This window comes from Hylobates moloch, unplaced genomic scaffold (assembly GCF_009828535.3).
Source record: "Hylobates moloch isolate HMO894 unplaced genomic scaffold, HMol_V3 SCAFFOLD_19, whole genome shotgun sequence".
Lineage (NCBI taxonomy): Eukaryota > Metazoa > Chordata > Mammalia > Primates > Hylobatidae > Hylobates > Hylobates moloch.
This window is the reverse complement of record NW_026652294.1, coordinates 16,128,990-16,143,668: the sequence shown is the minus strand read 5'-3', so window position 1 is coordinate 16,143,668 and position 14,679 is coordinate 16,128,990. Positions and strand designations below refer to the sequence as shown.

Sequence of the window (14,679 nt, the reverse complement as noted above, 5' to 3'; positions counted from 1 at the left end):
AATGTCAATAATTCTTTTGTTTTCTTCAAGGCATCTACCTGCCTATCAGGGGCTCCCCTTAAATCCCATGTCTGTGGCTGGAACTATTGAGACTCCCCTACTTTGAGGAGGTCCGACTGTCCTGAGTTCAAATCCTGACTTTTCTCCTTATTAGTTGAGTGTGACTTTGGTTGGACAAGATTTCTAATTCCTCTAAACTCCAATGTCCTCATCTACAAAATGGGCCTCTTAGAGTGCTCATTTGGTAAGGTTTAGTGGGAATTAAGTGATTATGTGTGAAAGGGTTTAGCACAGTGCAGAGCTCAGTCAATGCCCGTTATTACTGTGATTGGAAATTAGAATGATTGCCACCCACTGTGTTTGTATAACACTTGACCATTTCTAAACTTATGCTTCTGTTACACCATTTGATCTTTGCAATGACTCTTTGAGGTGGCTGGTGCAGGGATCATGACCTCATTGCACAGATGAGACAACTGGCGCTCAGAGAAGGCAACAGTCTACTCAAGGTCACACAGCTTGAGTATGGCAGAGTGGCAGAGCCAAGTTCAAGTCTTGTTCTTTTTTTTTGAGACGGAATCCGGCTCTGTTGCCCAGGCTAGAGTGTAGTGGCACGATCTTGGCTCACTGCAACCTCCGTCTCCCAGGTTCAAGCGATTTCCTGCCAATTTTTGTATTTTTAGTAGTGACGGAGTTTCACCACGTTGGCTAGGCTGGTCTCGAACTCCTCACCTCAAGTGATCCACCCGCCTCGGCCTCTCAAAGTGCTAGGATTACAGGCCTGAGCCACCACACCTGGCCTCAAGTCTTCTGAGATGAAGATTAAACAGCACCTTTCACAGGGCCAGACCGGACCAGACCAGACCAGGCTTTGACCACGTGGTTGGTTGTTCCCCGGGTGCCTCATATCTCCCAAAAACTCCTTGATAGAGAAATAATCCAGAATGCTGTTTCAAACCCTTTTTGCCTCTGTTTATACTCTGAGCCTGTACCACCTCTAGGGGCGAAGAAACTTCTCCTTGCTCCGTGGCGTCAAACGGACTTTTCCTTGCATTTGTCCTAAAAGGACCTCAGCAGCCCCTCCCCGTTGGGTCTGTCAAAGCACTCTGCCGGAACGTCTGTGTGTTCTGCACTGTGGCCACAGGATGGCGCTGCTCCACAATTCATGAAAAATCAGTCCCAGCCCTCGGACTGCATTTCAATGCATCCAAGATCAATTAAACACCTACTATGTGCAAGTCACTGTGACTGCTGCGGGGAGGGCTTCAGTTATTCAATACTGTTATGTTAAGCTATATTAATAATAGCCGTAAAAACATCGGTACAGGGCTTCATAGTTTATTGAGCAATTTACGTGGATTATCTGGTTCTATCTGCCAAGCAGTCCTGATGTGTTAGATCAGGTGGGTCTTTCTGTCCCACTTGAGGAAGAGACTGAGGCACGGAGGGTGATAGAACTTATGTAAAGGGACGGAGGAGAGAGGCACATGGTAGGCATTTGATGAATTATAGGTGGTGGATGGAATGAGGCAGACCCAGGCATCTATCTCCTCCAGGTTGTTATTCATCCGTGATGGCAGGGATTGTATCTTATTTGTCTTTCCATCCCCACTCCTAGCACGGCTTCTGATTGAGGGCTTCCACAGACCTCTGTGGCAGGGAGAGAAGAGGCAGGGGGATTCCCTGTAGGCTGCAATGCCAAACAGCTCCTGGAAGGCTCTCTCAGGGTGTGCAGGCTGAGAGAGGTGGCTTCTGGGCTGGAGACTGCAAAGAGAGGAGGTCACTACCTTCACTGTGTATGTAGCATTTGCAGGACATGAATGACTCACCATAATTCAGCCCCTGAAGGCACCAAGTAGCTGAGTGGTCAGGATGATTCGTTCATTCATTCAACAAACGTTTTCTGAGTGCCTGTTACATGCTAAGCATTAGGAATACAGGTATGCAAACACAGCCTCTGTCCCCCTGGAGCTTCCAGAGCAGTGGGGGAGATGGAGGGCAAAGAGCTAGCAATGCGGTTTGGTTTGAGTTGCCCAGAAGTCTGTACTGAGTGCCACGGGGTAACCAAGTCTAGCGGCACAGGGTGAAGGCTGCAAGAGGAGGAAACCTTTTGCAGGATTTGAAGGATGAAATGAATTTGCAGATTACCAGAGAAAGAAAGGTGCGTGAGGACTGGGGGAAGGAAAGCGTCAGGGGCAGTGGGGTATGTACGGGCAGGAGCTGTCAAAGGGCGTCAGTCATGTGTTTGAGGATGGGTAACAAATGCAGTAGGAAAGACAGTGGGACCAGCAGGGAGGGCCTTGAAAGCTATCCTGAGGACTGTGAATTGCATCTTGTATTTGTCAGGGAATCACCATGCTGGGAGCTGTGCTGGGAGCTCAGAGTTCCATGGAGGTGGGCAAAGAGAGGCCCATCACTCATGTTTACTGAGCCCTGACTATTTCGTGGTGCTAAGCACTTCTTGGGCCTTGGTTGATTGTCTGTCTTACAAGGCAGGTACTGTGATCATACCCATTTTACAGACGAGTAAACTGAGACATGGGATGCTGACATAAGTTTTTCCCAAGGTCATCAAACTGGTACTAGTGGAGTCAGGACTTGTCTTTTTTGTTTTTTAATGGTCACCTTTACTAAAGCTGAAGTGTTATGGGTTTTACACGGATGGGGTACACAATTCAAAAGGCTCAGAAAGTCCCAAGTGAGGTTGCTCTTCTGTTTTTTTTTTTTTTTGAGATGGATTCTCTCTCTGTTGCCCAGGCTGGAGTGTAGTGGCATGACCTCGGCTCACTGCAACCTCTGCCTCCCGGGTTCAAGCGATTCTCCTGTCTCAGCCTCTTGAGTAGCTGGGATTACAGGCACGCGCCACCACGTCTGGCTAATTTTTTTGTATTTTTTAGTAGAGACAAGATTTCACCATGTTGGTCAGGTTGGTCTTGAACTCCTGACCTCGTGATCTGCCCACCTCGGCCTCCCTCCCTCCCCAGAGGTGACTACTCCTACACTTTCTTGTGCTTTTTATTTTCTAGAGACTTTGCCTGTGTAATACAATGTAATACACGTAATTTTGCTTGGTCCTCACTTCCCCTTTTAGAAGCCAGTTGATGTGTAATGAGTTGGAGTCCTCCCATTCTTTTTGATGCACAAACGGCTCATTGAGGATCCTGAGTCTGTACCCCAGTCCCCGTAGTCTGTTCACTTCCTGGCTTCCCAGAAGAACAAGATGCCCCCGCCTCCTCTTGTTCTTTCCCTGCCCCACTCGTAGAATCAGCTGTTTTTCCAAGGAGCCCAGGTTTTCTTCCCTGAGAAATGCTATTAGGGTGGGGGAGAGGGAGGGAAGCAACAAGCTATGGGGGAAGAGCCTCGATCTGGGCAACCCCTTTGCTCTTGTGACCTCGAGCAAGTCCCTCGGGGCATTAGGGGACCAGTTACGTCCTTTCTAGACTCATCTGAGGCCAAGAAGATGTGCGAAACATCCATCCTGTGTACCTGGGGGCTGGAATGGCACAGCCCCAGCTTTGCCTCTGTGTGGCTATGTGATTCTGGGTTTCTTAACCTCTCTCAGCCTCACAGCCCTCATCTGTGAGATAGGAATAACATGAGGCTTTTTTTTTTTTTTTTGAGACAGGGTCTTACTCTCTTGCCCAGGCTGAAGTGCAATGGCATGATCATAGCTCGCTGCAACCTTGAACTCCTGGGTTCAAGTGATCCTCCCAACTCAGCCTCTCAGAGTGCTGGGATTACAGGCATGAGCCACTGCATCTGGCACGTGGACATTTCTGACTTATCTCAACTAGGGAAGGTACTCAATAAATGCTAATTCCCTTCTTCCTCCCCTTAATTATTTGACTTCAGTACCCCAGGAAATGAGGACTGGGATATTGGATGGTTTGGGAGAGGAGGAAGGAGGTGTTCAGGGAAAAGGAAGAAATTCGGAAATAGAAGACCATGGACAAATAAAGGAGGAGGGCTTAATTCAGAATAGGGAAGATGGGCCAGGCGCGGGGGCTCACGCCTGTAATCCCAGCACTTTGGGAAGCCGAGACGGGCGGATCACTAGGTCAGGAGTTTGAGACCAGCCTGGCCAATATGGTGAAACCCCATCTCTACTAAAAATACAAAAATTAGCTGGGCGTGGTGGCACTCACCTGTAGTCCCAGCTACTCAGGAGGCTGAGGCAGAAGAATCGCTTGAACCCAGGAGGCGGAGGTTGCAGTGAACTGAGATCGTGCCACTGCACTCCAGCCTGGGTGTCAGAGCGAGACTCCATCTCAAAAATAAAAAATAAAAAGAAAAGAATAGAGAAGATGATTTTAATCATCACAGCTTTCCAGTAAAGGAAAGCTCTGGCTGCTTGAGGGAGGTTGAGAGCCTCCTGTCATTAGAGGTATGCAAGTAGAGGCTGAGGGATTGTGAGCCACACAGATGTGTTTGTGAGGACTCGCACTGGCCAGGAGGTATATTCCTTCACTCAGCAAACTTTGGGAGAGGGCTGTCCTTGCCTGGTCCTATAATGGGGCAGGGAAGCCAAGGTGAATAGGACACCATCCCTGGCCCTAGGGAGCGCCCAGCCCAGGAAATAAGCTAATCACTGAGATCCTTCTACTCTGCAGTTCTGTGCTTTGAAGCATCCAAGCCTTGGAGGGGGTTGGCTGGGGATTTTCAGTGTGCGCCTTTTGGTATTGATCCACTGGAGTTGGAGCTGGCTGGGGAACGGCAGGAGGAGGACGCCGCAGTGTTATTAGTGCGGAGGACATGCTGTAATCTGTCAGTGTCACCCCGGTTGCAGCTGGCCAGGAACCATCCTGCTGTTAACGCCTCCCTTCCCAGCAGCTATGGAGCACACAACTTGTACAGCACCTGCCAGTGCCTCCACCTCTCCCTGTAGGAGGGAGAGTGTGGGTATTTATTCTTTTTCTGCATCTCCTTGGCATGAGTCCTCTTCTCCAATCACACTAATTTATTCAGTGTTTCCCAACACACCTTGGGCATTCCTACCTCTGTACCTTCAGTTACCAGAATTCCCTACCAGCGATGGTCACTCCGGTCCATTCATCCATCCACCTGTCCATCCATCCAATCATCCATCCATCCACCCACCCATCCATTCAATCATCCATCCATTCATCCATCATCCATCCATCCCCCCATTCATCCATTCAATCATCCATCCATCCATCCATCCATCCACCCATCCACCTTCCATCCATTCAACTTTGCAATCCGCTTCAGTTCAATTCAATTCAATTCACCTTTATTCAACTCATAAGGTTACTGGGCTTTGCCACATACCACACACATGTGATAAGTGAGGCATGCCTCTGCCCTCAAGGAGCCCATGGGAAGAATCCTCCCCATTCTCCATGGCCAGCTTTGCATCTCACCTCTGTTAATCCTTTGCCAGGCCCTTCAGCAGAAGTAATGGACTCTGAAGGGCTGTCCTGTGAGGAGAGTTCAGTTCTGGCTTTCATGAATTGCAGAGGACAGAGCTGAGACAAGGAGAGAGGCAAAGGGTGGGGAGGAGGTGAGAGTGAGATGAGCTAGTGGGATGGGGTTTTGGCTTTGCGGAGGGAGCTGCTTCCAGTTAGCTGTGAGTACTCAGAAGTATATTGGGGGATGAAGGGAAAGAGAAGGGGGCAAGGAAACCACTATTGGAGAAGTGGGTTAGTGTGGAGGTGAGGAGGTGAGCTCTGCAGCCAATGGACTACCTGGCTTATTGTCTCACTCCACCATATTCCTGCTGTGTGAACCTGGGCACGTATCTTAACATCTCTGAGCCTCCATGTCCTCATTTGTAAAATGAGGATAATAAGACCTATCTCACAATATTGCCTTTAGCATTAACACATGCGGTGCTTAAATTAATGCGTGGCGCAAAGGGAGAGCTTAATAGATTCCAGCTGTGGTTGTGACTACTCCTGTTGCGTACCAGCTACTATGCCAGGAGCTTTCATTCCAGTGTGTCCTCTGAGCTAACCCTATGCGGGGATTATTGAACCCATTTTGCAGATGAGGAAATGAAGACCCAGGGAAGCTATCTCTTGAGTGTGTCACGAAGCTGGCGAAGGGTGGAGCAGGGCTTCAAATGCAGACCTTTCCAACTCCACTGTCCCTGCTCTCCTGCATGCCCTTTCCTGCCTTTCCTCAAGGGGTGAGTGCTCTGAGATGCAAAGATTGGAAGACTTCCATCCCAGCTTCTGCCTAGGGCACTCATTTGGCCTTCTCTAGTTGTAGCCCTGAATTGTTAATTACTGTTTCTTGTGTGTTTTCTCTGTTCCCCAGAGACCATGAGATCAAAAAAAGATTTTCTTCTCCATGGCAACTGAAGTGTTGACTTTGACAGTGAAAGCTACAGAATGTATGATGTTTCCCTTTTTGCCTTGCTTGCCAGGAAGCTTGTGCTTTTTGTCAAACTGCTTACTTCCCCTTTCCATGGTTTTGGTCTTCTACATTTGACAGCCTTTTTATTCATGAGTCTTTTACCGTAAGCTGTTCTACTCATAGAATAAGCTGAATAAATAGAGATTGAATTGAATGGAAAAGGATGGGTTACAAATTACAAGTAAATAATTCATTTTATATTTAATTCAACTTATTTATTTACTTTTGAGATGGAATATTGCTCTGTCACTCAGGCTGGAGTGCAATGTTGCGATCTCACTGCAACCTCCGCCTCCTGAATTTAAGTGATTCTCCAGCCTCAGCCTCCCAAGTAGCTGGGATTACAGGTGCCCATGCCCGGCTAATTTTGTATTTTTAGGAGAGATGGGGTCTCACTGCTTCAGGGTGGGGCACACCTGTTGACAAAAATGGGCCGCCTGACCTTATGCTGTGTTCCTTTGTTCTGACAGACATGGTGAGGCCATCTGACCTTGTGCTGTATTCCCTTGTTCTGACAGATGTGGTGAGGCCATCTGACCTCATGCTGTGTTCCCTTGTTCTGATGGATGCTATGAGTCTGTGTGGGTGCACACACATGCACATGTGGTTTGTGTGTCCACATAGATGCAAGCATCTGTGACATAGCATGCACCCCGTCTGCTGGCCTGTGCATGGAAGTGCACAGACGGGTCTCCAAGGACTTAGGGACTAAGCATGTGGAGAACCATGTGCAGTGGCCTACGTACGTCCTCAGCCCCAGTGTCACCTCCTCCATGTGCCTCACCCCCCATTCGTTCACCCTCCTCCCCCTGTGGTGGCATTATCACCTTTCTTGGTCAGTCTCTGCTTACCTGTCCCTGTCTCTGCCTCTATTGAGAGCTTCCTGCAGGAAAGTCCACATCGTTGTCATCCCTGTACTCTTGGGAGCAAGATCAAGGCTTGGTGGGGCAGGCGATCAATAAATGCTGATGACTGATTGAGTATATTTGTGTGAATGGATCTACTTCCAGAAGTGTGTGTGGGTGTGTATGTGTGTGTGTGCACCCACATGTGCACACATGGGAACATGTATGTGGCCATACACACATGCACATGCACTGTGGGATGTGGATGTGTCTCTAAGATGTCCATGAATGAGCCTCTGGGCGCACACCATGCCCACAGATTGATGCAGTGATATGATGGCAAATGTTTAACAACCGGCTCTTCATTGAAAAAAAAAAAAAAAAAAAAGCCCTGGGGCCGGGCGAGGTGGCTTACCCTGTAATCCCAGCACTTTGGGAGTCCAAGGCGGGCGGATCACAAGGTCAAGAGATCGAGACCATCCTGGCCAACATGGTGAAACCCTGTCTCTACTAAAAATACAAAAATTAGCTGGGTGTGGTGGCGCACACCTGTGGTCCCAGCTACTTGGGAGGCTGAGGTGGGAGAATCACTTGAACCTGGGAGGCAGAGGTTGCAGTGAGCCAAGATCACATCACTGCACTCCAGCTTGGTGACAGAGTGAGACTCTGTCTCAAAAAAAAAAAAAAAAAAAAAAAGAGAAAAGGAAAAATAAGCCCTGATTAGCAGCATTTGCCCATTGCTGTAGTGTAAATGTTCCCACAATGGCCGACTTCAAGTTGCTGCTGTGGCGTCGTGGAATATGGAGTTAGCTGGGAAGAGATGCACATAACTGGCTCACATGAGCCCACAGGAGTTGGCTTCAGTACACGGAAGGATTCATGTCTGTGACTGCCCAGCCTGTGACAGGCAGGGAAGGCAATGCAAAGTTGCCCTGGTGATAGTAATGCTTCTTTCCAGAGCTATGCCCTGGGGGAGCAGGCAGTTGGTGGCTGCCAGCCGGCTTTCACCAAGCGGCCTTAGAAGTCAGTCTAAACCAATACTCCTTGTTAGGCAGGTCTAGATGCTCACCAAGACAGCAGCACCTTCTCTCACTCCCTGCAGAGGCTTTGAAGTTTTTGGATTTGGTGAAGTCAGCATGACTGCAAGCAGGAATTGCTAAGCCTGAAGCATGAATGGAAGAGGGGGAAGGAGGAATGCTTCAAACCTCCATCCGAGGCAGGTGGCCAGGGATGCTGGAAGGTCCGGAGGCCTGGGCCTTGTGCCTGCTTGAAGCCAATTCACTGTGTAAGCCTGGACACATCGCTTGCCCTTGCTGGCCTCCAGCTGTGACTTTCTTCCATGAAGGGAGAGGTCTTCTGAGCTCCATGGCCTCTATCTGACCCTCTGGGTGTTGGTCCTTAAACTGCGCTCTGAGTGTTAAAATCTACATTCAAAAGGCAGAGAGAGGCTGTGTTGGCCTTAGACAAGAGCAAGAAGGGACCCTGCCCTGGCCCTCCTCAGACCAAGCCCTTTCCCATGTGGTGAGGAATTCACAGGCCAAGGCGATGTGCTCACCCCAAGCCCTACCCTTTTCTAGACACTTGTCTGATGCCTGCTACTGTAGAATTTCTGCTCCAAGAGTCCTGCCGAGCTGGCTTCCAGGGCTGGCTGCCATCTGTCCTCCTGAGGACCCATGTCCTCCTGCCTTAAGCAGTGGTTTTGGGGAAGCTGGGTGTGCAGGCTGGGATGTGTGCCCACTTTGTGGGAGATGCCCTGAACGTGCTGAGTGGAGCTGGAAGTGGGAAAGGAAGAGGGGTGGGTCATGGGCAGGGAGCTGTGGTCTAGGGTTCCAGGGTGGGCTTGCCCCATGCTGCTACTTTGAGGAGCAGAATGCAGAGGAGGTTGAGAATTCTAAATTCAAACCTAACATTTTAGTTTGTCACAAGGACATATTTGCCAGGACAGAGGATAGACCATATTTTTAAATTTTATTTTATTTTATTTTAATTTTTTTTTGAGATACAGCCTTGCTCTGTCATCCAGGCTGGAGTGCAGTGGCGCGATCTCGGCTCACTGTAACCTCCGCCTCCCGGATTCAAGCAATTCTCTGCCTCAGTCTACTCAGTAGCTGGGATTGCAGGCGCCCACCACCATGCTTGGCTAATTCTTGTGTTTTTAGTAGAGACAGGGTTTCACCATCTTGGCCAGGCTGGTCTTGAACTCCTGACCTCGTGATCCACCCTCCTCGGCCTCCCAAAGTGCTGGGATTACAGGCATGAACCCCCGCGCCCAGCTGATAGACCATTTTTTAGGGTCGTTAGTTTGATGTGCAGCTGTTAAATCTTCAGACTTAAGTTATGGAGAGTGAGCCTCCCTTTCTACTCTTGCCCTGGACCCCACAAGTGTTAGGGGTGAGCCTGGAGAGAGAGATAATTGAGATTGGTGGGGGCTTGGTGGTGTGGCCCCAGCAGAATGAGGCTGAGTTGAACAGGGAGTTTTGAACATTGGACCCTTCTAGAGTAGACTTTTCCGGGCCACGTGGTACAGGGCTTACCTTCTCTTAGGTCTGTGCGGCGTGTAGGTGTCATCTGCTTGCCATCACCTTTCTCTTGAGCCCCAGGAGAGCTGTACAGTGAGTATGCTTCCCCCCCTGCATCTTAGATAGCACTGTTATCTTAGACAGCTGTTTTGCGGCATGACAGGTCATCCTTCCAATGGGGCCTTTCTCTGATGTCAAAGGTCAAATCCTCCTGTTAGCATTCCATCTTGTCTTTCTCATCTCTTCAAGTTAAGAGAGTCCCAGGGACCCTCCCCATTCTTCTGCCACTCCATGGCTCCCCTCTTCCTGAGGGGCACCCCTCTGCAGGGAGCCCCCTGAGTAAACTGGTAGGGTCATGACCATTCCAAACTGCACAACTTCGCGGGGGAAAATGGAAACCCTGGAGTGTAATTGGGATGTTGAGTGGGGCTGCTTTATTCTAAAAGAGAAAACTCAAGGACGTCATGCTCTCTGTCTTCAAATATCTGAGGGGCTGTCATGCTGAAAAGGGAAGGGATTTATTCAGTGTTGTTGGAGTGTGAAGGAAGAGGTGGATTAAAATTCAGTGTGCAGAGAAGACTTTTGCCAAAGAGTGCTGCTTAGCACTGGCTGGTGCTATCTTTGGAGGGGGTGAGCCCGCTGTCACTGGAGGCGTGCAAGTATCCCTAAAGGATATTTAATAGGGAACTCATGATCTAGAGAGTGGGGGGACACCCTACTGTACAGCATCTAAACCTCTTATCCCCAATAATCTGTAGCTTTAGGATTGTTTTAAATAGGATGCCAGGAGTTGGGAAAGGAATTAAAGAAATTCACTGAAGTGAGGACCAAGCTATAAAAAAAATCTTTATTTCATGTACCAGGATTTTTTTTTTTTCAGTTTTCTGCTTTTTAAAATTTTTTTTCTGTTAACAGTCTGAAAAAAAAAAAAAGGACTCACCAAGAAAATAAATGGAGGTTAGTTTCTTGAACTGGTCTGAGCTGGACATGAGCAATCATCCACACCCTGGGAAGCAACGCCCTTGCAGTTCCGGTCCTGGCTCCTTCCCTCCAGACCCCCTAGCCCCTTCTCAGCCATGACAGTGTCACCCCACACCCCAGTGGCTTTCTTCAAGCAGACCCAGAACCCAGGCCTTGCGCCATGGAAAGAAGCACTGATCGCCTTTCCCAGACGCTCTGCCACAATTCAGAGAACTGGAGCTAGTTTTTCTCTTCAGACAGTGCCCGCTTGGGTGCAGTTTTCTTGAGGCCTCTCCCTTCTCCCTTCACTCTTGTCCTTGATCCCTTTAGGTCTGGAATCTAGTGGGATGGTGGGCAAGATTGGGGTGGGAGCGGGGTAGAGTTCAGTTTCTGCCCAGACTGAGGACAACCTGGTTGTTGTTACCACACCTTGAATTGTCTCCCATCGTTCTGCCCCAGGGCCCATGACCTCCCCCTGTACTTCTGGGGTGGGCTGGCCAATGTTCTGCCCTGTGCTGACCTGGGAAAATAATTTTCCTTTCCCAGGCAAAAGACAGGAAAGGCAGGTGAGATGTGCAAGCTCAAAAAGCCTTGCTAGCCATTCTCTAGAACTCCCCAGAGAGCTCAACCTCAGGAAATGCCGGTGTCAAGAAAAATGCAAACCGAGGGAGACTCGCAGGCAGAGGCAGGGCGCCTCACCTTGACCTTCAGTCACCTGGGAGTGACTTGCAGGCTGTTCTGAAATTTCCAGCTCAGGAAAGCTGTTGGATTTCTGTCAGTCTGAACTGGCCCTTGTCACTCTGGGAAAGAAAGGGGAGAAACACAGGATGCCCCTGAACGTTAGTCTGTGGTGCAAGTTTAAATTTTGGGGTTGGTCCTTACACTGGGATGGAACTGCTAAAATTTTCCTCTCCATTCCCTCAGCCTTGAGCCCTCCCAGTAAACCTCGGAGGATCCTCTTTTTCACAGACCCCCAAAGACACTGGGAAAGCCCTGGTGGCAGATCTCTTCTCCCAAGGAAGCCTCCTTAACTCTCCATGATCGCAGCAAGGGGACACAAAGTGAAGAAGGGCTTTGGGGACCCCTGCGTCTTTCCACTCTTTGCCTGAACAGCGTTATGTTTGCTCACATGTGTGTATTTTTGCTTTGACATTGGATGTGGGGGCAGGGGTTTGGGGAGCACAGTGAGGAGGTATATGGTGTGTGTGTGTGTGTCTGAGAGGCTGACTGATGATGAGCCTGGGGGCTTGATGGCAGCTGTCCTGGTCATCCCTGGCATATCCTCGGGGCAGGTGGCAGATCTTAAGTCACAGATACATAGAGCAAGAATGGGCCTTTAGTGCTTATCTGGGTCAATCCACATGCTTACACGGGGGGAAAATTAAGGCCCAGAGAGGCCATGCAGCAAGGAATTCCGGAATCCAGTCCTGGATTCTAGATGGGCGCCCTTCCCATGCATGCGAGTGGTGTGTGTGTGTGTGTGTGTATGTGTGCATGTGTGTGTTCAAGTGTGTGCTGTGTTGGGAGGGCGTGAATGAACACAAAGGCCAGTGCGGAGTTGTTGTGGTCCATGGCTTTGGAGGGCATGAGTCAATTTCCTTTGAGCCACGCCCCTGGCTGTGTATGGGATGGAAGGGTTGAGACTGAGTGTGTCCCTGTGAGTGACTGCAGTGCTGGGCTAAGTGGATTGTGTATGTGTGTGTGAACATGCCTGTGTGCGTGTGGGGTGGGTGGTCTCTTTCTTTGTTGGATTCTGTCTTCCCCCATTCACAGCACCTTCCTGGTCTGAGGAAGCCACCTTTCCATCACAGACACCCCCTGCAGCTCACTGGGACCTTCCCCTACTCCCTCCAACCTTCAAGCCCAGCTCTCACCTCTCACAACGGTTTTGCTTTGTTTTTGTAAATGGATTTGTATATTCGTTTTCTGTTTTTTTTCTTTACAAGTTCCCTGCTAAAGTTTAAGTCCCCCACCCTGCCCCATTTTTTGTTTTCACAGTTTAAAGCTGGAAAAGAATTAAAAGAAAAATACTATCTGATTTTCTTGCAAGTAAATCCACTTATTTTATATTTACATTTATTTATAGTCTGTGGTTTTTTTATTAAAAAAAATCACCACTTGTTTTTCCTTTTTCTTTTGTAAAAAGAAACCTTTTTGCAGTGTCATTGTTGAACCCGCTGGGCCCCAAGGGGGCATCAGTGAGTCCAAGGACCCCCAAAGGGTCAATGAACCCCCTTCCCAGGGGACTGGGGGGCTTATGAGTCAGGGGGTCCACCATCGCCCCAGGGTCATCAGGTGGCCCTGAGGTGAGGGGTGAGGAGGGAGAGCTGTTTCATGTCCCCCGGGGGGTGGGCATCTCCTGACCCCAAGGACAGGAGCTTGGGGACATGACCCCGGGGACATGACCCCAAGAGGCTCACCCTGAGGATTCTGGGGTTTCCGGCATCTTGGTAAGCCACCGGCAGCCTCCCCTCTCCTTCCCTTTCCTCAAGGCCTAGGAAGTCATCACAGTGGGTTAAGGAGCATTAAGGACTGGGAACCTGGAGCCAGGCAAGCCCCAAGTGTACCCCCCTCCAGGCGCCCTAATGGAGAGGAGGGACAAGGGCTCGGTCACCTGGAGGCCTACAGTTGCCCCATCAATGCTAGGCGGAGCCGGCTTGAGCCCTGAGCCTTCTTGGCGTTCCTGGGGCACCCACCCAGGGGCTCCAGGGACCTGGCAGTGACTGCAGGCTCACCTGGCCCCAGGGCCCCTGAGTCTCGCCCCCCACTCTCCCAGGGAGGCAGGGCCCGCTGGGGGTTAAAGGGAACAGAAAAGTAACTCTCCCCACGTTAAAAAAAGAAAAAAGTAACGTAAACCCTGAAAAATACAAAGGACATCCCCTTTCCTTTCTGTTCTCATTTTTTTTTTGCTTTAATGTTATCTTGGTTCCCTTTTATTTTTTCATTTAAATTGATTTTTATTAAATGTTAAAATAATGGTACATGGGAAATCATGCATTTTCTTTTAGATTTATTTTCTATTTTTAATTTTTTATCCCTCTCGCTTTTTTTTTAAAGTTTGTTTTTCTTCCCTCGTTTATATTTTCCCACATTTCCTGTTGTTTTGCTTCTTTGTTCCTCTTATATTTTGTTCTTTTTTTTTTAATTTACTTGTTATGTTTTTCTCTTTTTTTGTGTGTGTGTGAGAGTTTTTTCGTTTTTTGTTTTTTTGTTTTTTTGTTGTTTGTTTTTGCTTTTGGAAGGTCTCCCAGCCCATGGTCTGGGTCCCCCCGCCCCGCCCCGCCCCCGGGGACCGCGCCCTCCTCCCGCGGTCTTCTGGCGAGGCCCGCGGTCTTTATACGGGGGTGGTCCGGCGGTTGGCTGTGTTGGAGTGGAGAGAGTCCTTGTTCTCCTTCTGGATACAGTTGTGAACCTGGAGGAAGCTGTTATCCCTGTCGGAGTTGTAGGTGGCGGTGGGCGTGGTGGCGGCCTTCAGGGGGTCCCTGCTGAGCGTGTACATGGAGATCTCCGTGGACGGCAGGGTGTTGAAGCCCTTGATGCCCACGGGGGAGGCGTCCCTGGAGTGTGAGGGCTCCGTGGAGCGCGAGCTGGAGCGGCTGCGGCGCTGGTAGCGGTAGCGGTAGCTGGGGATGCGGGTGATGGCAGAGGCCTGGAGGTAGTCCGTGGCGCGGGCCGTGGCCCGCAGCTGTTTGTGCCGGTCGATAAACATGTGCACCGCCAGCACCCCGACCATCTCGGCGATGATGAAGGACAGGGCCCCGAAGTAGAAGGACCAGCCGTATGAGTAACTATTCTTTTTGGAGTCGCTCTTGGAGGGGTCTCCGGCATTGGCAGATATGTACACTATGATGCCAATGATGTTACTCAGACCTGCGGGGCGCAGGGTGTCGGGGTGGGGGATCAGAGAGAAGGACGTTAGTTTCTCAGGAAGTCGGCCACAGGGCAGCCGTAAAGGACGGGGACAGCTGTGTGGGCCT

The 14,679-nt window shown here is 49.8% G+C and overlaps 1 protein-coding gene across 1 annotated transcript in view; it reads right to left on the bottom strand.

Moving 5' to 3' along the window:
- Positions 1 to 10,570: 10,570 nt before the first annotated feature.
- CACNG2 (calcium voltage-gated channel auxiliary subunit gamma 2) overlaps positions 10,571 to 14,679 on the bottom strand; it is a 141,841-nt gene continuing 137,732 nt past the window's right edge. The window contains exon 4 of the mRNA XM_032138022.3: positions 10,571 to 14,572. Within this exon, the coding sequence (XP_031993913.1) occupies positions 14,037 to 14,572 (536 nt within the window). The 3' untranslated portion in view covers positions 10,571 to 14,036. The remainder of the gene's footprint in view (positions 14,573 to 14,679) is intronic.